At 43.7% G+C, this 27878-nt stretch overlaps 1 protein-coding gene across 1 annotated transcript; it reads left to right on the top strand.

Annotated features, from left to right (window-relative positions):
* HEBP1 (heme binding protein 1) lies at window positions 1-27878 on the top strand. The gene is made up of 4 exons (XM_049882522.1): window positions 1-191; window positions 13243-13381; window positions 16151-16331; window positions 27292-27878. The coding sequence occupies exons 1-4, from the start codon at window positions 114-116 to the stop codon at window positions 27461-27463; spliced, it is 570 nt and encodes a 189-aa protein (XP_049738479.1). The 5' UTR covers window positions 1-113; the 3' UTR covers window positions 27464-27878.

The following is a 27878-nucleotide window of genomic DNA, read 5'->3' as shown; positions in this document are numbered from 1 at the left end:
TTCCCACTGGGCGGAGCCGATGCGGCCTGGGCGCGCTGTCTCGGCCTGACCCGCTTCCCGCCGCCCCCGCTGCTCTCCGTCCGCGGGTGAGTCCGCAGCGCCGCGGCGACATCATGTTGGGCGTGATCAAGAACTCGCTGTTTGGGAGCACGGAGACATGGCCTTGGCAGGTCCTGAGCAAAGGGGACAAGGTAGGCCCGCAGGGCTGCGGGGGCGTGAAGGAGGGCTGCGCCACCACCGCCACCCTAGGTGGGGCAGGAGAGGGTTCTGAGAGTCTAATGGGGGAGGAATGTGCCCCTGAAAGCCTGAATGTGCTTTAGGGTGTCTACTGTGGACATGGACCCCGGGGAAGTAGGAGAAGGCCCTCTAATGCCCTCCTCTCCCCCCTCCCCCCCTCCCCGGCTGAGAAGGAGGAGGGCAAGACGTCGGGTGCTGCAGGTCAGAGAGCACAGCTGGGAGGAGGGGCCACAGAGAGGAGACGTTGATTTGAGGGGAACCCAGTAACCTAGTGCCGTCGAGTCGATTTCAACTCATAGCGACCCTATAGGCCCGGGTAGAACTGCCCCATAGAGTTTCCAAGGAGCGCCTGGCGGATTCGAACTGCCGACCCTTTGGTTAGCGGCCGTAGCACTTAACCACTACGCCACCAGGGTTTCGGATTTGAGGGGAAAATCCCAACTTGGTGACTTGGACACTGCCTATTGAATCCTTTTGTTCATTCAAACATTCCAAACATCTGTTTGCTGAGACATTCTGTCCTCAAGGAACTCCGAACTAGTGGAGATCTATGCCGTGGTGGAGGTAAATGTGCAAAGCCTGGGTGCACAGGAGTCAGAGTACTCAGTTCTAAAGGGAGGTGATGGGGCCTTCACAGTTGGGCCTGGAAGAATGTGTAGGAGCCACAGGAAAGAGAAGAGGGTGTGCTAAGGCCCAGAGCTGTAAAATTGCTTATTGGCCAAGGGAATTCCAGAGTTGAGTGCCTAGAATGCAGGATGAGTGATTGCTGTAAACCCCCAAATTTGCATCAGTGCTAAACCAGTTGTGGTGGAGTGGACTTTAACTCATAGTGACCCCATGTGTGTCAGAGTAGAACGGTGCTCCATAGGGTTTTCCAGAAGTAGATGTCAGGCCTTTCTTCTGAGGCTCCTCTGGGTGAATGCAAAGCTCCAGCCTTTTGGTTAGCAGTCAAGCATTAACCGTTTGCATCACTCGGGAACCCCATATCAGTGCTAACACCTGTAAATTGGCTACTCTCCTGAAATAAAGGAGCCCTGGTGGCACAGTGATTAAGAGCTCAGCTGCTAGCCAAAAGGTGTCCTGTAGGGTTGCTATGAGTCAGAATCAACTCTATGGCAACGAGTTTTGGGTGGCATTAACAGCTAAGCACTTGGATACTACCCAAAAGCTTGGTAGTTGGAACCTACCTAGCAGCATTCAGGGAGATAGATCCAGCAATCTGCTTTCATAAAGATTACATAAAAGAGAACTCTATGGGGCAGTTTTACTCTGTCACATGAGGTCACTATGAGTTGGAATGTACTCAGCAGCACATAACCACTAGATTTTAATCTTCTTGTGGACAGGTACTTTGTGCTGTTTGTCCCTGTATACCCAGGCTCCCAGCACAATGCCTCATTTGTTAAAGGACTGTGTTGTCGGGAGGACAAGCTCTGATCGTCACCCAAAAGACATCTAGTGTAGATTTTTCCAGCAGGTGTACCAGAGGCCTGTCACTTGATCGGACCTTTCTCAGTTTTCCCAGCTGTATGTAAAATGACCAGTTTCGTACCAATCAAAGGTCACAAATCCAGTGCCTACAGCAGCCAAACAGGTGGTGGAAATGAGTGAAGCTGGCTATTTTAGACTACAAGGTGTGGTGGAGACAAATTGGAGAGAGAGTTCAGAGTCCGTCTAAAAAGGGCAGCTCTAGCCAGTAGTTACCACAGAGTCATGGGAACCAGTGTTGCCACATCTGACATTCTCAAGAAAATCCAGAAATCCAGGTTCTTCATGTGAAATCTCCCAATGTAAAATTCATTCATTCAACAAGTGACTATTTGCTGTGTGCCAACTATGTGCCAGGCACTCGTCTAGGCAGTGGGGATAAAGTAGTGAACAAAATTGACAACAGTCCCTGCCCTCGTGGAGTTTACATTTTAGTGGATAATGAACAAATGATTCAGGGAAATATGTCATGTGTCATATGAGGAGCAATGCTGTGAAGAGAAACAAGCAGAGAAGTGGGGTAAGGAATAGGGAACGTTAGAGGTCAGGCTGTGATTTTGAGTAGAGCAACTATTTAGTTAGTTGCAACTATTGACAACTAACTAAAAATGTTTGTGAACACTGCAGGCCAAAGGATCCTCTCTGTGAGCCAGATTGTGCCATGTTCCGTGCCAGTCTGTGGCCTGCAGCCCAGATAATTTCTAGGGTCCCTATTGGTTCTAACACTTTAGGAATCCATGCGTTACCTATAGATCCCAGAGAGCTTTTCTTTCTGCGGTGGAATCAGGCTCACCAAGGTTTTTGGGGTTAAGGATGATTGTGAGTACAAGACTAGGTCTGGGCTGATGCGAGTCCTGTTTGCCCTCGGGCCCTGTCTTCACTTAGCCCCTGCTCTGCTTCTCTGTCTCAGGGCTGTGTTTCCCAGGCTCCTGGGTCAGCTGGCTCCCAGTTATGTTTGGCCAGTGGGAGGCAGTGTTGCTGGCGCCTCTACACCTATTAATTAAATAAGGTTCTTGCCTCTCACTGGTCAAGAATGAACAGGTAAGGCACAGAGAATTTTTCCACAACAAATCCAGTGCCATCGAGTTCATTCCAACCCACACAGCAAAGCTTTATTAAAAGAGGCTTGCAAGCAGAGACAAGGAGGTCCTAGGCAACGCTTACCCCCATCTCCCAGAACAAAGGATTTGCATGAGTTTTTGAAGGTTTTGGGGCAGGAAACGATTTATGTTTATTCATAGGTATAGGCGGGGTTTTCCAGCAGGTGGCCCAACTGGGCGGAAATATATTAACTACAGTGTGCACGCAGCAGCTTTCTAAGATGGCTTTAAGATGGCTCCTTTCCCGGAGGCTTCTGGGATTCATAGCAGGACTTATTATGGGGTGTCCCACCTACGCAGCCTCCCGCTCCCTGAGTTCGATTCAGCAGCTGCAGCCTGTTACTGCCCCTGGTGGAAGGTCACACAGCAGTCACAGGTGCATGTCCCTGGGGCTGGTTTCATCCGGCTACTTCTGAGAGACAACTTTAAGGAAGTTTCTGGGCTGTTTTCTGATACCTTGCCCCATTGTTCTGGGGAATGGCTTTGTTTCTGTGCCTGGGCCCATTTCCTGTTACTTTGTTACTTTAACTTACTTATGTGAATTGCAGATTTGGGGGCCCCTCTGTTCCCTATCTTAGCAGTGGTGGGAGAGAGGAGGGCAAGAGGAAGGGAGAAACCCAACTGTTGCCCCCTGTTCTGCCTTTATCAGGTCTCTAGCTCCAGGAGCCACTTCTCTGTGGCTCCAACTCCTACCAGACAGGCCACCATAGCTTCTACCAGGTAGTCCGGGTACCTGAGGTCAGGTAGTGGGTAATCATTCCTTTCTCCCGCCTGGGGTGCTTACTGACCTCTGAGTTGCTTCACTGTCTTGTTTGGTATTTCAGCCCTTCTGTTATCTGTGTAACCATATTCTTGCATTAAGGTGCCTCTGTCCCAAATACTCTAGTTTGTTTACTGTTAGGCCTTTATTGATACAGCCTCACCTGCTACTGATTTGGTGCCTCTAGAGGTAAATGCAGCTCCCTGATAAGCATCTTCCCTCAACACTTGATGGGAGTGTGGGGTCACATGGAATCTTGTTACCAGGCTGGAACAAATCATGTAACCCATATGAACCTCTGCTCACGCATCTGTAGAATAAGCATAAAAACATTTTTCCCATCTATTCTCAGAGCTGTTAGAAATATTAAATTTCTATTAAATATTTAATATCTATTCATATTTTTTATTCATATATATAATCTATCTGCTTATTTATATTTGCTTTGTTTTAATTCGAAATCGACTCGACGGCACTGGGTTTGGTTTGGTTTTGGGTTGTTTGAATTATTAAATATTGATTTGCTAAATATTTGTTTTCAAACAAGAAAATGCTTTTAGGCTGTAATGCATTGTACCCTACAAATGAAGTGTTATTGTTCTGTCAACCCAACTCAGCTCCACTCTTATTAGCTGTGTAGCCACAGGCAAGTTATTCAACCTCTCTGAGGTTAGTCATGAGAAAATAAAAATGCATACCTTATAAGATTGTTCTGAGGTTTAAATGAGATAACCAGTTATAAATTGTTCAACAGAACAACCCTTGGTTGGCTGTGGTAATGTTAGCTCCCTTCCTCTTAGTTTTACGGTAATTTAGGGGAAGTTACGTATGTAACCTCGCAACCACTCAGAAGCCTCCAATTCTCTAACTGTGAGATGAGAATGACGATGTCTATGTGACAACTAAGTAAATATTCGAAGATACTTGTATACCTTTTATTTACATATGTATACAAAATTATTTTCAAGAGAGAGAACCTCTCCCTGAAATTATCTCTGTTACTCCAGAAAGACCCTGGGTCAGAAACCGTTATCCACTCTCACTGGGGTTGGGTGGGCCAATGGGTTGCACACAGCGTGCCCTGCATAGCAGAGGCTCGGGTTCACCAGGTGTTCAGGACTGATTCTGTGCAGGCTCCTGCTTACCTTATCTGGTGCCTACTGCACTGCTCTGGGTTGGACTGGGTGGGCCCAGTGGTTGCCCAGAGCAGGCCTGATATTAATAACTGTGTCCAGCCTGGGCACATTTGTTAGGACCCAACTGCCTGGGTCGGAATCGTGGCTCCATGACTTGCCCGCTGTAACTTGGGCATGTTACTTAATCTCTTGTGCTCCAGTTTCATCTGAAAATGGAGATAAAAGTGCTGACTTCTTCTTAGGGTGGTTAGAGGGATTGGTTGAATGAATCCGTGTAAGGTATTTAAAGTAACACAGAACACAGAAATTACTCAGGTTGATTTTCATTATTGTTAATATTTTCTTGTGACCCTAATACTTCCCAGCATGCTTTCTCCTTTTCAAAATGGGTGACTAAGAGCCTGACATAACTAATGTCATGATGAACCTTTACATTTTTCTCCTGCCTTCTCTTTCACATACCTCTGTTAATGACTTTGTTTTGACCTAATGTTAATGACTTTGTTCTTTGTTTGATCAGATACAAATAACTTTGTTTTGTTCTATCCAACCACCTGTGACTTTCAACCTCCCACATAGAGATTAAAGCCCAGGTGTCTGATATATGTATCTTTAGCCTGATAAAGAGATGTCTGGCATGTATCTCTTTAGTCTGATAAAGGGTCTTTTGTCACTGTCTTGAATGAAAAAACCCTCCAGCCACACTTCTAACCCTTGTAAAATTCTGTATAAGCTGTAATGTAAAGTTGCTCTTTGGAAGTCCATAGAGACTGCCTATGTTACTGCCGGGACCCCGTGATGTATACATCTCGTGAATAAGCTTTCTTACTCTTTCTGACTTGTAGTACGTTTCTCTGGCTCGACTACCCCAGGGCACAGAACCTAATCAGGTAACATTCTGATGAAAAGGCTGGCTTCCAAAATCAGTATGTAGAGATACACCACATCAGGCGGCAAGAAAAAATGACCTTACAGAAAAAAAAAATGAAAAACCAAACCTATTGCTGTCAAGTGGATTCCGACTCAAAGTAACTCTATAGGACAGAGCAGAACTGCCTCATAGCGTTTCCAAGGAGCAGCAGGTGGATTTGAACTGCTGACCTTTGGGGTAGCAGCCGAGCTTTTAACCATTGCATCACCAGAGGACCTTGCAAATCCCATAGTGTGCTTGAGAGACATCTGTCTAGGACTTGAACTTGACGAGGGTTCCTGCTGAATGTTGAAAATTGGCATTTGTGGCCATAGGCCCAAATCTTCATCTAGTAACTGATTGGGAGTATGTGCTAGCTGGATATGGGGTGAGGGGGACTATTAGCGTGTTCCAGCTAATGAGCACATACACTGAGGACATTAAATGTTAAGAATCAAACTGTGTTAACTTAGGTGTCTTGTTCTCTACAGAAATTTAGCTCCCTGGAAAGCAAGAATCATTTCATAATATCCATCTCTCAGACCTAAAATTTCACAGTGTTCCAGTGGTTCAAATGAGAGGTTATGGATACAGCTGCCGTGAAAACAGATGGTACCTGCAGTAGAACCAGCCGAAGACATAGTGACCCAGCTTTTCTCCAGGATAGATGCAGTTAGACTAGTTTCACATCTCTAGACCTAGTGAAGGCTGTTGTATTCTTTGTCATTAGAGTACTACCAGGTTTCATTCCCCAGCACTCCTCTCCCACTGTATCCATTCAGCAAATACTTAGAGAGTGCTTACCTTATGCAGGACATGGTACTAGATGCTGAGGGATACAGTGGTAAACAATAGAAACAGTCCCTAACTCCCTAAGACCTAGGGTTAGGGGGTGATGAGGGTGCCAGACACGTCATTATTTAATTGTAATTACAGTAAGTTTTGTGCTGTTAAGTTAAAGTACCAAAAAAAAAAAAAAAAAACAAACCCATTGTTGTCAAGTGAATTCAAACTCATAGTGACCCTATAGTGTTAAAGTACAAGGGCCTGTAAAAAATATCATGAGTAATCTGTTGAGGAGTTAGATAAGTAAGTAGGGGTTAATCAGGCAAAGTGGAGAAGAATACTCTGGGCAGAGGAAGCAGCAGATACCAAAAGCAGCCCTGAGCTAGGAATGGCCATGGGCATTGAAGGAAATAGCAGAAGGCTGGTGGAGAGGTGCTCTCAGTTTTCGGAGTGGCTGGCAAGGTAAACAGAAGCTAGGTGGTACCTGGATCATCTAGGGTAGTAGGTTAAGAGCTTGGTGATGATGGCGTTTGTTATTTTTGTTGTTAGGGGCCGTTGAGTCGGCTCCAACTTCTAGTGACCGTATGTACAACAGAAGGAACCACTGCCTGGTCCTGTGCCATCCTTACAGTCGCTGCTATGCTTGAGCCCGTTGTTGCAGCCACTGTGTCAATCCATCTTGCTGAGAGTCATCCTCTTTTTCGCTAACCCTTTACTTTACCAAGCATGATGTCCTTCCCCAGGGACTGATTCCCCCTGATAACCTGTCCAAAGTATGGGAGATGTAGTCTTGCCATCCTTGCTTCTAAGGAGCATTCTGGCTGTACTTCTTCCAAGACAGATTTGTTCATTCTTTTGGCAGTCCACGGTGTATTCAACACTCTTCAGCAACACCACAATTCAAAGGTGTCAATTCTTTTTTGGTCTTCTGCTTGTATGTGGAGCGACTGAAATGCCATGGCTTAGGTCAGGCGCACCTTAGTCTTCAAGGAGACATCTTTGCTTTTCAAAACTTTAAAGAGGCCTTTTGCAGCAGATTTTTCCAGTGCAGTGCATCTTTTGATTTCTTGACTGCTGCTTCCATGGGTGTTGATTTTGGATACAAGTAAAATGAAATCCTTGACAACTTCAATCTTTTCTTCATTTATCATGAAATTACTTATTGGTCCAGCTGTGAGGATTTTTGTTTTCTTTATATTGAGATGTAATCCATAGTGAAGGCTGTCATCTTTGATCTTCATCGGTAAGTGCTTCAAGTTCTCTTCACTTTCAGCAAGCAAAGTTGTGCCATTTGCATAATACAGGTTGTTAATGAGTCTTGCCCCAATTCTGATGCCCCGTTCTTCTTCATATAGCCCAGCTTCTTGGGTTGTTTGCCCAGTATACAGACTGAATAGGTATGGTGAAAGGATACAACCCTGAGGCACACCTTTCCTGACTTTAAACCACTCAGTATCCCCTTGTTCTGTCCGAACAGCTGCCTCTTGATCTATGTACAGGTTCCTCATGAGCACAATTAAGTGTTCTGGAATTCTCATTCTTCGTAATGTTATCCATAATTTGTTATGATCCACACAGTCGAATGCCTTTGACAGTCAATAAAACAGGTAAACATCTTTCTGGTATTCTCTGCTTTCAGCCAGGATCCATCTGACATCAGCAATGATACCCTGGTTCCGTGTCCTCTTCTGAATCCACCACCTTCAACTTCTGGCAGTTCCCTGTAAATACGCTGCCTTAGCCGCTTTTGAATGATCTTTAGCAAAATTTTACTTTTGTGTGATATTAATGATGTTATTTGATAATTTCTGCATTTGGTTGGATCACCTTTCTTGGGATTAGGCATAAATATAGGTCTCTCCTAGTCAGATGGCCAGGTAGCTAGCTGTCTTCCAAATTTCTTGGCATAGGCAAGTGAGCCCTTCCAGTGCTGTATCCGCTTGATGGAACATCTCAATTGGTATTCCGTCAATTCCTGGAGCCTTGTTTTTCGCCAATGCCTTCAGTGTAGCTTGGACTTCTTCCTTTAAAGTATCATCGGTTCCTGATCACATGCTGCCTCCTGAAATGGTTGAACATTGACCAATTCTTTTTGGTATAGTGACTCTGTATATTCCTTCCATTTTCTTTCCTTTTTTAAAATAATTTTTATTGTGCTTTAAGTGAAAGTTTACAAATCAAGTCAGTCTGTCACATATAAACTTATATACACCTTACTACATACTCCCATTTATGCTCCCCCTGATGAGTCTGCCCGCTCCCTCCTTCTGGTCTCTCCTTTCATGACCGTTTTGCCAATTTCTAACCAAGATGCAAACACAGTCTCAATTGTCCACCTGATACAAGTATTCCATTTTCTTTTGATGCTTCCTGCGTCATTTAATATTTTCCCGATAGAATCCAAGCAACGCAAGGCTTGAATATTTTTTTCAGTTCTTTCAGCTTGAGAAATACTCTTCCTGTTTGGTTTTTTATCTCCAGGTCTTTGCACATGTCATTATAATACTTGGCATTTAGGCAGGGAATTAATTACCATGAGTAGATTTACGTAGAATGCTCTGTGTGTTCCTGGGCAATCTCAGCCTCATCCATGGCTTTAGTCACCACGTAGGCTAATGACTTGTAGATTTATATCTCCATGCCAGTCTTCTGCTGAACTCCAGCCCTGTGTGTCCAAGTGCCCAATGTACAGTTCACTCATCTGTAACAGGAGGTAGATGAACAGGTAGATAATGCCACCGCCCTTCTAGTTCTAGAGTTATCTGACTTTTGGAGTTCATAAGAAAGAGGGATCACTCAGGAGGAGAAGGTGAAGTTGAGCCAAGCCTTAAAGGATGGTAGACTTATCATGGTGGCTTTGACTATCTGGATCAAACTGGATTTTTTTCTTGGCAGACTCTCTCTCCTTGCTGTGGACTTTCTGACAAGGAACAGGCTGAAAGCACAGATCACCTGTACCACTTCCCAGAGTTCTTTTCTGCTCCCAGAACCCTCCCATTCAAGACTCAGACATAGTTGAAAAATCCTATATTTAGATCAGAGCCCCATGGCCTAGTGGTTAAGAGCTATCTATGACTGCTAACCAAAAGGTCGGCAGTTTGAATCCACCAGCTGTTCCTTGGAAATTCTATAGGGCAGCTTTACTCTGGCCTGTACGGTTGCTATGAGTCAGAACTGACTTGACAACAACGGGTTTGAATTTTATATTTAGATCACAAAAGTCAGTTGAACTCATTTAGGATGGATGAAACTGGCTTGCTATCACATTACTACAACTTAACTATAGGTTACAAAATCCAGGTCCCTGTGACAGCCGATAAGTCGTCCTGGAATCTAGCCCTTGCTCGTCTTTCTGGCCTCATCACTGCCCATGCACTGCCTGACAGTCTTTGCTCCAGCCACAGTTAAATATATATATTCTTCGCCCACATTGTACTGTTCCTGACCTCTCCTCTTTTACTCCTGGGGTGCTCGTTACCTGGAATCCTCTCCCTAAACTATCAGAGCATTTACCACATTGTATAAGGATTATATAAGGAGATTTGGTGGCACAATGGTTAAGTGCTCAGCTACTAACCAAAACGTTGGCAGTTTGAGCCCACCCTGTGGTTCTGCAGGAGAAAGACCTGGCAATCTGCTCCCATAAAGATTACAGACAAGAAGACCATCTGGGGCAATTCTACTCTGTCACATTGGGTCACTATGAGTTGGAATCAAGTCAACCGCACCTAATAACATAACAACATAAAAATTATTTATGTAATTTTTCTCACCACGCAACTGGACTGTCCATATCACGTTAATATACAAATCTGTAGCACCTGGCAAAGGCTTTTGGTAAATGTTTAGTCGATGAATCAGTGGAACAGTGGCCAAAGCTCCATTTGCGTGATCCATAAGCACCTCGGTGCCAGTTTGACCTACTCACACACATGAACGTACACACCCACCCACCACCCACACTGTCCTAAGCATCCCCCCTCTGTGTTCCCACACTGCCCTGGATCTCGTCACCCCTAAACGCGTCATCAGATCGTGTTGTTATTAGTTGCCGTGGCGTCAGCTCCTACTCGTGGCGACCTTATGTATAACGGAACAAAAAGTTGCCTGGTCCTGTACCATCTTCATGATCATCGGTACGTCTGAGTGCAGCGTTGTGGCTCTTTCATCAGATTATAACCTTCTGTTTTCCTGGCTTTTTCCCGTATTAGACCAGGCATCTCCTGATGTCCGAGACCAGGTCTTTGATCTCTGTATCATAGCACCTGGCATAGTTATTGCTGGTTGAAATAACAAAAAAAGAAAAAAAAAAAAAACCCAAAGGAAAGAGCCAGCCTTCTGGGTGATCTCATGGAAGACTTGTTGGGTTTCTCCATTGTCCATTTGTAAAAGAAGTACCTGTGTAAATTGACTTCTGGTGCCCCTAATCTGAGTTTGACACTTGTATACAAATGCATACAAATGTCTGTCCAAAATTACTAACTCAGTGGCTAATTTATCCCTCCCAGCAGTGTAGTATCTTGCAAAAAGCATTCGACTGAAGGTAGAGCACTTCAGTTCTCTTTCCGCCATTTAGTAGCTGTGTGATCCCTCTGGTTCCTAGTTTCTTCTTCAGTAAAATTAGTTGGATTAGATGAGTTTTAAAACCCCTTTTAGGTCTGAAATTCCATGATTCACAGAGTGGCATTTCCGAAATTTAAAACATTACAAGTGGCTAAGAATCAATGGCACCTCAAATGAAGGGCAAGCTCTAGAAGGACAGCTGGGGCCAGAATAGAGCAAAACACCCCAAGTTTACATAACACATTGTGCTACTGAAAGGCTCTTTGAAAATGTCAGACTCACAGAGTGGAGGACCTCACAAACATCCTTCAGTGAGTAAGCAGAATGCCCCAAGCTCAAGGCTGATTCATGGTCTGTTGCAATTTCCCCTATACCGTGTGAGGGAGGGGGAGTTTAATCATGTGATGGAGAGTGAAATGGGCCCTCAGGCCTCTTTCTTATACCAGACTGTGTAGTTCTTATATGAATATATGTGGATGGAAAAAGTTGAAAAGGTGTTAACACACTTTTAAAACTCGTGTCCCTTTTTAGAAATAAAACCTATTACTCTAATTTTGTTTGGCCAAAACAGTGGGTATTTTTTGCATTACAAATATAAAAATATAATGTTAAATATACTTGTTCAGATTACTACACAGATCACTCATAGCCTCACAGCCCTACCCTCCTCCAAAGATTCCTTATGTCCCTTTGGGGGTTGAACCTTCAGTTTAGGATGTCAAAGGAAGGCCTGTTTTTCCAGCCTTCCTAAGGGGCAGCCAGGTCCTCTATTATGTGTCTATTTTTCATAATCAGTTGCACAGGTAGCCGCTTAATGAATATCTATTGAGCAGCTAGCTCTATGGTATAGTTCATTTCCACAAAGACTTCATAGCAGATTTTTCAAACTGTAGTAATGTTCCATTACCAAATAGTGAAATCAATATAGACCAACTTTTTCTTCTCTCAATAAAATAGAATAAAATTGATTCAAGTAAAGTAGAAGATAATTAAGCAGAATAGAAAGAAAGTATCAGAATGCATCCCATCCATAAGGGTAAGGTATTATTTTGTAAAACATTTTCTCAATCATATGTATGTTCATGATGGTGTTGTGTGCAATCAAGTGGATTCCAACTCAAAGCATAGAACGGCCCTGTAAGATTTCCAAGGCTGTAATCCTTAGGGAAGCAGACTGCCATATCTTTCTCCCATGGAGCAGCCGGTGGGTTTGAACTGCTGATCTTTTGGTGAGCAGCCGAGCACTTAACCACTGTGTCACCAGGGCTCCTTTGTTTCATGATAGGTCATGATATAAAAATGTATTTTCTGTCGTAGATTGTGATTTCTAAGAAGTTTGAAAAACACTGCCTTTCAGTATGTCCAGGATACAGCACTCTATCACATGAGATGCCAAATGTCAAGGAGGAGGAGTGGGAAGGGCAGGGGTGCTGCGAGTGTCCGTAGTGAGTTATCACCAGGGAAGGGACAGTGATCTAAGGACAGAGACTCCGTGCAGAGACTTGTGGTGAGGGGCGGGGGGGGATCACTGCCAGGCAGGAGGGATCTGTGCGGGAAGTGAGCATTAGGGGAGTGGGCAGCACAATTTGGTGAGATAAGAGGTAGGGAGAGGGCATCGTGGCCCGGAGCACAGTGCGAACAAGACACCTCTGATTGTCTCGGATCACAGCCCTGCTATTAGAATGAGGCCAATCTTGGGGCCTTAGAGTTTGGGGGGATTTTCTTCTTGTTGCATTTCTTTATTTCCTCACTTCCAATGTTTTCTTCTCTTTTTCTGGATCTCCTGTTACTGAGATGTTGCATCTCCTGACCTGATCCTCTGGTTTTCTTTTCTGTTTCACCTCTTTATCTTTTTATTTGGCTTTCTGAGAGAGTTCCTGCAATTTTATCATCCAACTTTATTTCTAAATTTTTCATTTCTGCTATCTTATTTTTGATATTCTTTTGTTCTGTGAATGTTTCCTTTTTGTAGCCTTCTGGTGTTTCGTGGTTACAATATCTTCTCTTACTTCTCTGAGCATATTACTTATATGACGTTTTCTTCTGCTTCAAACATTGTGTCTACCTTTATAGAAATCCCAGGCTCTATTTCTCATGGTCCTTCATACTCAAGCCTGTCTCTCTTGGCCCACCACTATACCCAGGCTCCTTATGGGAAGTTCCTTAGCAGTGTGCGTCTCTGGAAGGCGTACTCTTCCTCCTTCTGAAGACATCCCAGGTTGCTACTTTGTATCTCTTAAGCACTGTGTATTATTTCTCTAGGAAGAAGTCTCCTATGAGGAAAGGGCCTGTGAAGGCGGGAAGTTTGCCACAGTAGAAGTGAAGGATAAGCCTGTGGATGAGGCTCTGCGGGAAGCAATGCCCAAAGTTGTGAAGTACGTGGGAGGCACCAATGACAAGGGTGAGTATCCCTGAAGGTGTGGCTCTGGTCTCAGAGGCTAGCTTTGCATGGTCTCAGTTTATCTGAAAGCACCAGGGAGGGGCCACAAGGCCCCTGCACCTACCTGTTTCAGTGGCACATGAACTTCCTGTGCTATGTGTGCAGGTGTTCATCAGAGGAAGCTCCGGGGAGACCACAGTGATGTCAGACCAGCCTTCCACTTCACTTTCCATTGTCCCTGCTTAATCTTGCTGAGTTCATGCTTCTGCCCCAAGTATGGAGCTATATTCTCTATCGTTTTTAAAGGCTACGGTGCTTACAAGTGTTTGAATTGGTTGGCTAGGTGAGGTGTGTCCCCAGTAACCCAAGGCACAGGGCGAGGCCGGCATCTGATTTGAGTCCTCCACACCAGGCTAGAAATCCCCAGAGTCAGCCCCCTGAGAGCTTCAGATTCTGTGGGGTATTGAAGCTCAGTGAGCCACAAGAATGGCATTTTTCAGGCTGTGTTCTGGCAAATGGTTAACATGAGGGGTCTGAGAATTCTTAGGCTGCCCATTTTTAGAGACTTGGCAGTCCATGCTGGCCGCCTCCTAAATTTAAAATGATAGGCCTGAAGGTTCATGTAAGGTATACCTATTTGCTTATAAACCATATTTAAATATGAGCTTAACTCTTCTTAAGAAGCTCTGTAATTTGGATTGCCCTTTGGGATCATTATATACCAAAAATGGGTCAGAAAGGAAGATGAAAAAAAAAGAGACACTATTTTAATTTTTAGGATATTTCTTAAGATAGTAACTTAAAAAGTTAGAAACTGGCATTAACCTTAGGAACGTTTTCTGGAACCAGGCCTGCATTAAGATGAGTATCTACAGCAGCCATAGCAGGAACCTGGGAGACTCAGAGAATATATAATTTAGGGTCCTGGGCATGTGGGGAAAATAAGTTGCCCAGTAAAAAGGTCAAGAAGAAATCTTTTCCTTCTTAACACTTTGTCATAACATTTAAAAAATATATATGTATAAAAATGATAAAATTTATTAAAGAAAATCTTGAAAATAACAAAACAGCACCCTGAGTCCCTCCATTCTAATACAGTCATTGTTGTCTTTTAGATGTATTTCTTTAGGGCTTTTTTTTTAGGCTTTTTAATGTAGTCATAGTGTTTGTGCAGTTGTACTTATTTCATAATTATTTTCCACTGTTGCTAAATTGTCTTCCTAAGCTTAATAATAGTGTATCATATTGCATCATGAGACTGTAATTTATTTTTAGGCATAATCCTACTTTATTTTTATGGCTCCCAGTTTTTTATAATCATATATTCTGCAGCAGTGAATATTCTTATGCCTATAGCCTTTTCCATAGTTTGGATTATTGCCCTAAAATTGATTTTTAGATATGAGGTAGTTGGATATAGATATATTTATGGTCTTGATATATATTACCAAATAATTTTTCCAAGGAACTTGTGGCTCTACACTACTGTTATTGTTGTTGTTACTTGCCATCAAGTCAGCCCCAACTCGCAGCGACCTTACATATAACAGAACAAAATGTTGCTCAGTTCTGTGCCACCTTTATGATTGTTGGTATGTTTGAGTCCATTGTTGTAGCTGTACTATACAACTACCTCCAATGTATAAAAGTAAGAGGTATTCCTGAACACAACCAAACACTTTGAGAGACAGAGTAGCAGGGGCAGGGGTCTGGGGACTGTGGTTTCAGGGGACATCTAGGTCAATGGGCATAACAAAGTTTATTAAGAAAATGTACTGTATCCCACTTTGATGAGTGGCGTTTGGAGTTTTAAAGGCTAACGAGCAGACATCTAAGATGTGTCAGTTGGTCCCAACCCACCTGGAGCAAAGGAAAGTGAAGAACACCAAAGACACAAGGAAAATATTAGCCCAAGAGACAGAAAGGGCCACACAAACCAGAGACTCCATCAACCTGAGACCAGAAGAACTAGATGGTGCCCGCCTACCACCAATGACTGCCCTGACAGGGAACACAACAAAGAGCCCCTGACAGAGCAGGAAAAAAGTGGGGTGCAGAGCTCAAATTCTAATAAAAAGACCAGACTTAATGGTCTGACTGAGACTAGAGGAACCCCAGAAGACATGGCCCCCAGACTAAAACCATTCCCAAAGCCAGCTCTTCAGACAAAGATTAAAAACCCATTGCCGCTGAGTCAGTTCTGACTCACAGCAACCATGTGGGACAGAGTAGAGCTGCCTTGTAGAGTTTCCAAGGAGCACCTGGTAAATTTGGACTTCCGACCTTTTGGTTAGCAGATAGGTCTTAACCAGTATACCATCAGGGTTTCCAGACAGATTATACTGGACTATAAAATATAAAATAATACTCATGAAAAGTGTCCTTCTTAGTTCAAGTAGATAAACGAGACTAAATGGGCAACTCCTATCCAGAGGCAGGATGTGAAGGGAGAAAGGGGCAGGAGCTGACTGAATGGACACGGGAAACCCGGGATGGAAAGGGGATTGCTGTCACATTTTAGGGATTGCTACTAGCGTCACATAACAATATGTGTATAAATTTTTGTATGACTTGAGCTGTAAACTTTCACCTAAAGCACAGTAAAAAAAAAAAAAAAAAAATGAGAGGTATTTGTGTTTGTCTGATTATATATTTTATACCTAGAAAGTTTGTTATTAATTTCAAGAACAAAAAACACTGCCTTGGCGGAAGAATGAGTATTAGATCTACAGACCTGAGTAAGTCCTGTTTCTGATATCCACCTCATTCTGTGTGTTTCTGTGTTTTCAGGAATTGGGATGGGAATGACAGTCCCTATTTCCTTTGCCGTGTTCCCCAATGAAGATGGCTCCCTACAGAAGAAACTAAAAGTCTGGTTCCGGATTCCGAATCAGTTTCAGAGCGACCCTCCAGTTCCCAGCGATGACAGCATCAAGATCGAGGAGAGGGAAGGCATCACCATCTACTCAAAGTAAGGAGATGATTCTCCAGGTATTCAAGGGTAAGGCTGAATTTCCACAGCCACCTATTGAATCCTCTTCTGTGAGCCTTTGCCTTGAACTTATATTGATGATGACTTCATTTAAGTAAGAAATACTGTGTCCTGACAAATTCTCACTTCAATTTCTTCAGGCTTCAACATACAAATATTTCTATTCTATCTGAAAAAAATGCTGTTGACAGTGGCCAAATTGCCATGGGTAGAGAGGGCTTAAGCTTAAGCTGAACACCTACGTTAAGATGAGCACCGATAGCAGCCATAGCAGAGAATATCTAATTTAGGGTCATGGACACATGGGAAGCACAAAAGGCTGGGGAGACCTGATTTCTGTCCTACATTCCTCTTGAATACCAGAGGAGCAGGGAGGGTTTGTCAGAGCTGGGCTACCACCCCTGGCTGTTCATGGCCTGGAGTCCCTTGAGCAGAGCACACATCCATCCTGCTGTCATTCTAGTGTTTCCAGGGCCTCATGTGGGGTAGTGTCCCTTGACTGTGGAGAATAGCAGGTACATATGTTGCATGCTTTTATCCTTTGACTCAAAACCACCCACCTCCACTCAAAAACCAAGTCTCTTCTAAATAATCAGTGACTCTCTGTTTGTTTGGAGCCCTGGTGGCGCAGTGGTTAAGCGTTTGGTTGCTAACCAAAAGGTCAGTAGTTCTAATCTACCAGCCGCTCCTTGGAAACTCTATGGGTCAGTTCTGCTGTATATCCTATGGGGTCACTATGAGTGGGAATTGACTCGACAGCAACAGGTTTGGTTTCTCTGTTTGTTAGAACCCTACTATTTGATAGGCACTATAAGAAACCCTGGTGGCATAGTGGTTAGGTGCTATGGCTGCTAACCAAAAGGTCGGCAGCTTGAATCCACCAGGAGCTCCTTGGAAACTCTGTGGGGCAGTTCTACTCAGTTGTACAGGGTCGCTATGAGTTGGAATAGACTTGACAGCAACAGGCTAGGCTTGAACCATGTATTGCAGTTTTGGTTCTAATCTAGAGCAACCTTCACGAAGAGTAAATATACAAATAATCTTGCACTGGACAAAGTCCTGGTCCACTCATGGGCCTCTGAAGTTAATCATCTGTCTGCCCCGCTCCAGCTCTGCACCGGAGGGTGAGATACCTTTCCCTGGAGCTAAAACCAATCCTGAAAACGTGAGCTTGGCTGCTCTGGGAGCCTGATACAACCAGATTGATGTGTAGCCAGGTGACTGCAGGGGTCCCCAGAGGACAGTGAGTGGAATGCACTGGGCAGCTGGCACCAGGGCCTCCAATCCTGTGCTGCTTTCTCCAGCCCTCATGCAGACTCTTCAGCCTTCACTGCAGAGGCTACTGAGAAAGCAAACTATACTTATAGAATGTCTTTTCCCAGGGCGAGGACTAAGGTGGAGCAAGGGACTAGGGTGCAAAATTTAAGAAAGCTCTCACTTCACAGTACACTCAGGCTAGCACCTGAGAGTGAGCGCCTCCTTAAATTTTGCTCCCTAGTGTGTTATCTCATTAGGGGGAGAGCAGTTAGAAGTATATAGCAAGGTGTATATAGATTTTTGTATGAGAGACTGGCTCGATTTGTAAACTTTCACTTAAAGCACAATAAAAATTAAAAAAAAAAAAAATTTGCTCCCTAGGCACCTGATTGTCTTTTCCAATCCCTTTCCTATGTCGTGGGAGCAACCTGGTGTAATACACGGAACAAGTATTTTATAGTTGGAATCCCAGCACTAGTGCTGACTAGTTAGATGATGCTGGGGAACTTAGCCTCTCTACAATGGAGTTTCCCATCTGTTAAGTACTGATAATAAACCATACCTCGCAGGGTTATTGTTAGAGTAAAAATTTACTAAGATACTGTCTTAGTCATCTAGTGCTGCTATAACAGAAATATCCCACGTGGATGGCTTTAACAAAGAGAAATTTATTCTCTCACATCTAGTAGGTTACAAGTCCAAATTCAGGGGGTCAGCTCCAGGGGAAGGCTTTCTCTCTTTGCCGGCTCTGGAGGAAGGTCCTCATCCTCAATCTTCCCCTGGTCGAAGAGCTTCTCAGGCGCAAGGACCTCGGGTCCAAAGGATGCACTCTTCTCTTGGTGCTGCTTTCTTGGTGGTATGAGGTCCCCAACTCTGCTTGCTTCCCTTTCATCTCTTGAGAGATAAAAGGTGGTGCAGGCCACACCCCAGGGAAACTCCCTTTACCTTGGATCAGGGAGGTGACCTGCGTAAGGTAGTGTTACAATCCCACCCTAATCCTCTCAACATAAAATTACAATCACAAAATGGAGGACAACCACACAGTACTGGGAATCATGGCCTGACCAAGTCGACACATATTTTTGGGGGACACAATTCAATCCATGACAGATACTATTTATAAATTACCAATATTTATGACCTCTAGTAGGTTTCATCAGTTATTTTTTTCCCTTGCCGGTTGTTATTTCATAAGGAGTTAGGTTGGCTGATTTAATCAGTCCACATACAGCTTAAACCAGATGGGTCTAATTTCTAATCATTTATTTTACTGTTGTTATTGTGCGCCCTCAAGACAATTCCAACTCTTAGCAACCCTCTAGGACAGAGTAGAGCTGCCCCATAAAGTTTCCTAGGCTGAAATCTTTATAGGAGCAGGTCTTTTGTCCCATGGAGCAGCTGGTGGGTTCAAACTGCCAACCTTTCCGTTAGCAGCCAAGCACTTAATCATTGTGCCACCAGGACTCCTTATTTATCTTACTAGATCCAGGCTAATAAATTGGTACAATTTTTTTCTTTTTCTTTTGTTTGTAACTTTGTGTGTGTGTATAACTTGTGAGAATTTTCAAACTTATAAAAAAGGTAGAGACAATAAGATGATGAATCAGTATTTACCCATCACTAACCTTCAACAGTGATCAACTCAAGGCCGATTTTGTGTCATCTGTACCCTGACTGCTTCCATCCAGCCCCAACCCTGGGTTATTTATAGGCAAATCTCAGACATTATATTATTTCATTTGTAAATATTTCAGTGTGGTTACTGATGATGTTTAAAAAATATAAACATATTTATTACTCCTCACGGAAACCCCGGTGGCGTAGTGGTTAAGTGCTACAGTTGCTAACCAAAAGGTCGGCAGTTTGAATCCACCAGGTGCTCCTTGGAAACTCTATGGGGCAGTTCTACTCTGTCCTAAAGGGTCTCTGTGAGTCAGAATCGACTCAACGGCAACAGGATTACTCCTAAAATATGAATAATAATTCAGTAATATTCTAAAATACCCAATGTTCACATTTCCCCCATTATCTCGTAATTTATTTTTATGGTTGGTTTGATTCTGGCTCCAAATAAGGTTCATCCGTTGCAATTGGACGATACGTCTTTTAGGGCTTTTTTAATCCATAGCGTTGCTTACCTCCACCCCTTTTCCTTGCCATCTGTAGCTTGTTTGTCCTGTTGTTTCCCCCAGTTGGGACTTAGCTGATTGCATGCCATGGCAATTTAACATATTCCTCTGCCCCCTGTATCGCCTATGCATTTCGTAGTTAGAACTAGAAGCCTGACCAGTGGTGGTGTGTAGTTCCATCAGGAGCCTTCTACTGTCTGGTCACCTGTTTTTGTGATGTTTGTACCTGTCATGATCATTGCCTAAATGCCTTGTTTCATTCGGGGTTGTAAAATGGTGACAGTCTCTAACTTTCCGTCTTCATTTATCAGCTGGAATACGTCAATAAAGAGAAACTTCCCTTCATCTACTATTTGGCTTCCCTGAGACAAAGGCCTATAGAAAAGCCAAAATAACTACTTGATAAACCCACTGCTGTTGAGTCGATTCAGACACATAGTGACCCCGTCGGGTTTCCAAGGCTTTAAGTCTTTATGGAAGCAGACTGCCACCTCTTTCTCCCACGGAGCAGCTGGTGGGTTTGAACTGCTGACCTCATGGTTGGCAGCAGAGTGCTTTAACCACTGCCCTACCAGGGCTCCTTAACTGCTTGATACTTTCTCTTGATTTACCAGTTTTCAGAATAATGATTCTGTTCACTACCATCCACCAAAGATAGTCTTCATTTCTGATTTTTGGGTATCATTATAAAAATATGAATTTAAACGTATTTGATGTACTTTAGTCTTTGGCAGTTATTATTCTTATTGAAGCTCAAGTTGTCCTATCTTTGGCCAGTGGGAACCTCTTCAGGTTGGTTTCTTAGTCCTTTTGATACAGCTCTGGTAGTCTTTAGTGCCTTCCTTGCTTTCAGGTATGACAAGATGTTTCAAGCACATCTTGATGTCTTGTCCTAGAGCAGGAATTAGCCATTTCTCTAAGGAACGCTGGTTCTTTATGGCAGGAAAGGGTATCTAGAATAAGTGATACAGCAATACTATTAAAGCCAGGTCCGTGGCAGTTTCATTTTAATTCCCTGAAATCTAAACAGATGAAGGTACCTAGCACACTGTCTAGCCTGGCTCAGTAAATGTTGTTTTCAATCAACAACATACGGTCCTACCTTAGCATAGGACCATTCCTTATCTGGCCGCTGGGTGTCACTGCACAGTCAAGTGTGCGTCTATAAGCAGTCTGTAGGACTTTTGTGTTTATCTGATTGTGTTGAAGGCAGAGCCAATGAGATGGTAGAAGAGAAAATACTGTTTCAAATACACAGTGAGTGCATTAGATGACAAAATGAATTCTCAAATGAAAGCCTTGCATCCTTAATCTAGTCTTCCTTTTGTATGACCTTGTGAAAGGATGTACACCAAGGAATATTAATTACCAGTGGTTTTTAGATGACTAGAATGATGTGAATAAAATAACAGTTCCTTCCCCTTGCAAAACACTATCAGAATATGTTTATTATTCACAAGAGACAATAGAATTACCTTCACACTTAGTCCAGTGGTCACATTCCACATCGTCGTCTTCCCTCTTGTTCTATAAAGTTGGCTTAAGTTAGAGCTCAGCCTCCTGGGCTCATTTCAATCTCAGGTTCTCAGCAGAAATCAACAAAACAAGGCACACATTAGGTTTTAGATCAAAGCCCAAGCTAGTAATGAAACACTCCATTCCCTTGAGGAGGGTGGGGAGTAAACTTTGGGTCCCCAAATGTTCACCAGGCTGTAAAGCCTAAAAAGAATACCTCATTGTGGCACTTACTGCCCTCCACAACATAGCCCCACTCTAACTGTCCACCGACCTCAGAGCATCTCATCGCCCCGCTGTGGGCCAACATTCGCTTCCCTACCCTTGCTCACACTCATCCAGCTTCTCTCAGCCTCCTCCTCAGTCTCTGCCCATTGGAGGCTCCGTGAGGGTTTTTGTCATATTGTTTCCTGCTCTACTCCCAGCACCGAGAAAAGGTGTGCTCAATAAGTAATAGCTTAATGTCACATCCTCCATAACACCTTTCCTTCATTCCAAGTCAGACTCAACCCTCCCTTCTTCCTTACCCACAAAGCATTCTGTTTGTGCTCTGTGCCTCCATGCTAGTGTTTCTTCTGCTTTGTATAACTTTTATATATGATTCTGTCCTGATCACTACACTTAGACATCTCAAGGGTAGAAAGACATCCTTATCATCTTTGTAGTTCTTGTGTTACCTAGTGTGGTGCTTTGTGCTTAGTGATGTTCAACTCAATAAGAATGTTAAGCCTCTTTTCCTGCTTATGTGAGGTTGCCAGCTCCTAGTCTTATACTTCTTTTGGCTAGCACAGTGCTACGTGCTTGACAGACTCTCCACAAGTTTGTGTTGACTTGTTAAAGTTGTACACAAACTCAGATGGTCAGGCTCAGTCATTCCATTATCTCATTCTTCCTCACAACATGCTTGCACCAGATACTCCCTGAAAGATAACAGGTTATGATTTTTTGTATCCTGGGATCAAAAGCCTGCATCATCCTCTAGCCCTTTCTGACTCTTCCAACCTCTTGTTAGTCAGCTCCTTGTGTTTCTGAAACCAGGACGCCTGTGTCATTCCTCAGTTCCCATGGCAACCAAATGCTCTGTTTGAATATTAGTCTGTGATACTGGGTGAGATAAAATACAGTGCCCTGGAGGGAGGCTTCTTTGAAGATGTAGGTTTATAGACTTGTTAACAGGCTTTACAAAAATGGTTTATATACTTCATGTTTATTTCCTCTTAGGAGCTCAAAGCACTTGATAACCATTACTTAGCTCATACTCAAACATGTTCGTGAATTTGAAGTTGTGAACACCATGTTTTTATCCTTGGTGTATAGATTGGAAGCTGAAAGAGGGAGGAAGCAGGTGACTTTTCCATGACCACAGGCTGACTCAGGCAGAGCCAGGCTTCCTTGGTACACAAGGGCTGTGTGCCTGGTGGAATTTGGTTTTCTGGCCTGTGCGTGGGGTTTTTTGATTTAGGACAGGGTTAGTCAGTTAGATTGGCAGTAAAGAGGACACGTGTATCTGCTTCCATAGCCCACCCTGTTTGCTTGTTTTCTAGTAGAATGCTTCCATAATGAAGTGGCAGGGAAATCTGTGTGCTCATTACAAGCATCTCAGCCATCCTCGGAATAAAGAGTTGGCTTTGTTTTCCAACTGTGAATTTAGCAGTCTCCACATGATTATACTGTCCATATCACTCTCTGCTGGGTCTCCTTCTACATCTCTGATAACTCCTTCTCAGCATCCTTTACCAAGTCCTCCTCTTCCACCCACCACTTGGGTATCAGTATTCCCAAGAGCAACCTACTGACCCTCTGTCTGCTCAATATCTATGCCTTGTCTCACCCTTTCCCATGCTTATAGCCAGTACCTCATTTTGTCGTACTGTGGTGGCTTAAGTGTTCCCATGATACTGGAAGCTATGCCACCGGTGTTTCAAATGCCAGTAGGGTCATCCACGTTGGACAGGTTTCAGCAGGGCTTCCAGACCAAGGCAGACTAGGAAGAAAGGCCTGGCAATCTGCCTGTAAAAACCAGACAGTGAAAACCCTATGGATCGTTCATGGAATCCATACTTTCTGGAGCCACAGAGGCTGGATAAATTCCTGAAACTATTACCCTGAGATAATCCCGAAACCTTAAACCAAAAATATCCCCTTACGTTTTCTTTAAACAATAGTTTAGCTTAATTAGTAAAGAATGTCTGCCTTGAGCGGCGTGCTCTTTGAAAGAGCTATCTATATGGGATCAAATTGACAACAGCAACTCAAAAGATTAGAGAAGAAATGTAAGGGGCAGTGAGTTCATGTTAATGGTGGAGGAATAATCCCAAAAAGGAGGGTGGGAATGGTTGCCCAACTTGAAGAATGTGATTAGTGTCACTGAATTGTACTTGTAAAAATTCAATTGGTATAGGTTTTGCTGTGAGTATTTGTAACAATAACAAAACAAAAAGTAAAAAAAAAAAGCCTATGGATCAGAACAGAATATTATCTGATAGAGTGCTGGCAGATGAGCCCCCTAGGTTGGAAGGCACTACACAATAGCCGCAACAGTGAACCCAAACATAGCAACGATCCTTAAGATGGCGTGGAACTGGGGCCATTTTTGTTCTGTTATACGTCAGCTCGCCATGAGTCAGAGCCAACTTGACCGCAGTTAACAACAATAACAAATTTCTGGTGACTCCCAAAATTTCTGCCACTGGACTCATCTCTTTTCCAAATCAATATCTCTGACTCCAGTTCTTTCCCAAGTCTAAGGAGATTTCCACAGTGCCAGACACCCATTTAGGTACCCAATTAATCACGGCTACGTGAATGTATTTCACAGAGGCACCGTAACATCAGTATACCCCAAACCAAATCATTAACCTTTCCCATCCCTCCTTTCTGAAGTGACTTTTCAATTTGTATTCCTTATTCAGGTTAGAGGTATCAGCTTCCACTCAGAGGCTTAACTGGAAGCCCTGGAGAGCCCTCAACTCTTCTCTCTCTTACTCCCTTCCACAACCACTCACTTCTCAAATCTGCCTTTGTACGGGCCATTGTCATCTCACACTTGGCTGTTCCGAGCTTCCAGTGATTCTGTATCCCCCTGTTCCTCCCAGCCCCCCACTGCCACTGGAGGGATCTTTCTAAAACATAATCTAATCTGATCAGCCCCTTATTTTTTAAAACTGTTTTGTAGGTCCACCTTTGCATCTAGAATCAAGTTTGAACTCAGCGTAGCCTTAAGGCCCTTCCTAGTCTGGCTCCAGTCAATCCACTTTTCCTGTTTTAATTCCCACCACTGTCCCCTTAGTTTGTGTTTAGATACTATATGAATGAATGAATATGGGGGTGAATAGACTTAAAACTTAACTCACTGATAGGTTGTAAGTACTATCATATTTGGGTCCATCAGCCTGAAGACAGTAATTTTTATTGTTTATCCCAGAATTGTGCGTTTATTCAAGGAGTCTAATATGTATCAAGCTCTGTGTTAGGTGCTCAGGATACATCAGTGGACAAAAGTGACAAAGATCCCTGCCTTTATGGAGCCTATATTCTACCAGGGTAACTAGGAGTCGACTGGACGGCACTGGGTTTTTGTATATTCTGCCAGGAGGCACAGACCATAAACAATTAACATAATAAGTAAATTATGTAGTATATTAGAAGGTGATAAGTACTGCTTAAAAAAAGAAAAAAAAATAGAATAAAGGCAGAAGGTTGGCAGTGGGGGTGAGAAATGGACTGCTTGTTCAGGTTACAGTATTAAATAGGGTTCTGAGAGGCAGCCTCATTGAAAAGGTGAGAGTGGTGCAAATGGTTAACGTGCTTGGCTGCTAACTGAAAGGTCGGAGGTTCAGGTCCACTTAGAGGCACCTTGGAAGAAAGACTTGGTCATCAACTTCTGAAAATCAGCCATTGGAAACCCTGTGGAGCACAGTAGTACCCTGACACTCGTGGGGTCACATGAGCCAGAGCCCACTCGATGGCAGCTGGTTTGGTTTTCTTAGTTGGCTGGTGTTCCTTCAGATTGCCATCTTGTTCTTCCCCTTGGGAGCCAGAGAATCAAAAGGCTGTTCTGAGGGAATTGCAGAGTAACAGTAATAGCTACTGTTTGTTGCAGGCTTACTATGTGATAGACTCTGGGCTAAGCACCTCACATGGCCTTTTCTCCTTTAATCTTTACAACAGCCTTGAGAAATTGAAACTGTCGTTATCCCTATTTAACAAACAAAGGACCTGAAGCTTAAAGGAATTTGTCCCAGACCATGAGCTTTTTTTTTTTTTTTTTTTTTTATGAGCTAGAAAGTGGCAGAGCTGGGCAGAGCTGGGATTCGAGCACACCCACTAGCTGTTTAGCCTCCTACTGATGACTGAATACACTCGAGGACCACTCTTTTGGACCTTTCCTAAACCAGTAGATTTTCAGGGAACACAATTCAACATCACAGCATTAGAAGGGGCTGCAGAGAGCACACAGCACCTGCTTCCTCATCCAACATCTGATTTGCTTCATACAGGTGGTTTTCAATCCAAAGACATTCTTCATCGATAACTCCAGTGTCTTGCAGGCTTTTATGGCCAGAAAAACCCTTCCTTCATATTTATCCTTTGTCTCCTAATCCGGTTTCTTCTCGTTTGATCCACAATAAAGCTAGGGCTGAACTTTCTTCTTCTCCTGCCTTATAGCCTTTCTTCCATATACTTGAAGAACTGAGCCTCCTCCACTCCAAATTGATCTTAGCTCTGTCCATGTTCTGTCGCTGTTGTCTAGACATTAGAATTGCCATGTCCCTGAAATATGAAATCCTGGGTGTTTTCACGTCAGTAACTCGTAATCAATGTGCTGGATGCTTGCTGAGCATGACTAACCGCTTGTAAAGAGCAAGGCACGATTCAGAGAACCCCACCAAAAAAATGCGTCTGGCCTGTTCTTGGCCTGGTGCAAATGTGTACTTTTGAGTCATAAAGTTCATTAGAAATGGGGATGTGTCTGACTCTAATAAAGATTTTAGTGCAGCCCAGATTTAGAGTGGTATATTTAGGGTAGGCCACAGGATGAGTTTTAGAGCGTAGGCAGATGACGTGAGGGAACGAATAATGATCTTGCAAAGGAAGCCTTTGTTGCTTCTCTGTCCCCACCTTCTGCCATCAAGAAAAAAGCCTGATTTAGGAAAAGTCTCTTTACTTATTAGGAAAAGGAGGCTTTTATGATTCAAGCAGGAGAAGGGGTTTATTAGAAGGGGTTTCTTGATTTAGGGCATGCTTAAAGCTTGCATAGGGGCCTCTCCCAAGACTGCCTTGGGCCTCTGCCTGTGGTAGCTCTGTCCTTGCTGTGATGTGCTCAGTTAGAGCCGCTCTGCTGTGGGCGGAGGGGGGGAGCCTTAGCCATCACACCTTCACTCTCAGACTACAGAGGTGCCATCCCTGCACCCCCACCCTAACACCCTTTATCCTTCCTCCTTCCCCAGTCAGCGGCAAAGGCAGAGAAGAGGAGCAGCTGGGTGGAAGACGGGAGCTAGAGGAAAGGGTGAGGGCACAGCCATGGAGGCAGTCAGGTTAGCAGAGCCTACTGTTTGAGTCTACCCAGAGGCACCTCGGAAGAAAGACCTGGCAATCTAGTTCTGAAAAATCAGCCTTTGAAAACCCTATGGAGCACAGTTCTGCTCCAACACACATGGGATCAGCATGTGTCAGCATTGACTTGACAGCTACTGGTGGTATCATGTCTGGGAAATTTCAGGAAGCTCACATTTACTGACTACTGTGTTTCAATGCCTGCATTAGAGCTTTCACATCCACTATTGCGTTTCAGGCTCAGAACAACCTTAGTGGAAAAAGAAATTATATCCTGTTTTCACAGATGAGGAAACTGAGGTTCAGAAAGGTCAGGTATAACTGGTCAAATCCGTCCATCAAGGAAGTGGTGAATCCACAGTCTCACCACTGTGGCATGCTTGTCATAATAAGAATAGTGTGTGATTGCTTTTTTTAAAACGATTTCCCCCTCTCTCAAAGGTCATGTCTTTTTTTAACCAGCCCCTTGTCTCTATCCACAGGCAGTTTGGTGGTTATGCCAAGGAAGCTGACTACGTAAGTCATGCCGCCCAGCTGCGCACCGCCCTGGAGGGTACAGCCGCCTGCCGGAATGACATCTACTTCTGCACTGGGTACGACCCTCCCATGAAGCCCTACGGGCGTCGCAATGAGGTCTGGCTGTGGAAGACATGAGTGACTCACGGAGCTGAGCCCTCCCGGGAGTGTGTCGCTGTGTCCTTGACTCAAGTTCTAACTGCAATTCCAGCTACCTAGCTTGCCTTCCAAGCCAATCACTGCCAATTTTTTGAAATAAGTATGTTACAGATATTGAGGGCCTTTTTCTCAGGATAGGAAATCATACCCAAGATAGGCGGCATCATTCGGATTTATTTAGGAAATTCTCTATTATACCAGAAAAACCCCAGCAGCATTGTCCCAGGTATCTGGGTTACTAAAAACTGCTTTTTTTGTTTGTTTTAATCATCATTGAATTTGTAATTTTTTATTGAGGGAAAAGTGTGATTTGTATGTGAGCTTTCATCTGTGATTCTTATGAGTGCATTGTCTAAAAAGAAACTGAAAATAAAGATCTTTGACTTCAAAAGCT

This window comes from Elephas maximus, chromosome 4 (genome assembly GCF_024166365.1).
Source record: "Elephas maximus indicus isolate mEleMax1 chromosome 4, mEleMax1 primary haplotype, whole genome shotgun sequence".
NCBI classification, from domain to species: domain Eukaryota; kingdom Metazoa; phylum Chordata; class Mammalia; order Proboscidea; family Elephantidae; genus Elephas; species Elephas maximus.
This window is presented reverse-complemented; position numbering and strand designations above follow the sequence as displayed.

What these genes read in the sequence shown, in the direction of transcription:
- HEBP1 (XM_049882522.1), top strand. Translation starts at nt 114, where the DNA reads ATGTTGGGCGTGATCAAGAACTCGCTGTTTGGGAGCACGGAGACATGG. An exon ending in GGGAGGCACCAATGACAAGG is followed by an intron (nt 13,382 to 16,150) that starts GTGAGTATCCCT and finishes CTGTGTTTTCAG; the next exon opens with GAATTGGGATGGGAATGACA. An exon ending in GGCATCACCATCTACTCAAA is followed by an intron (nt 16,332 to 27,291) that starts GTAAGGAGATGA and finishes CTCTATCCACAG; the next exon opens with GCAGTTTGGTGGTTATGCCA.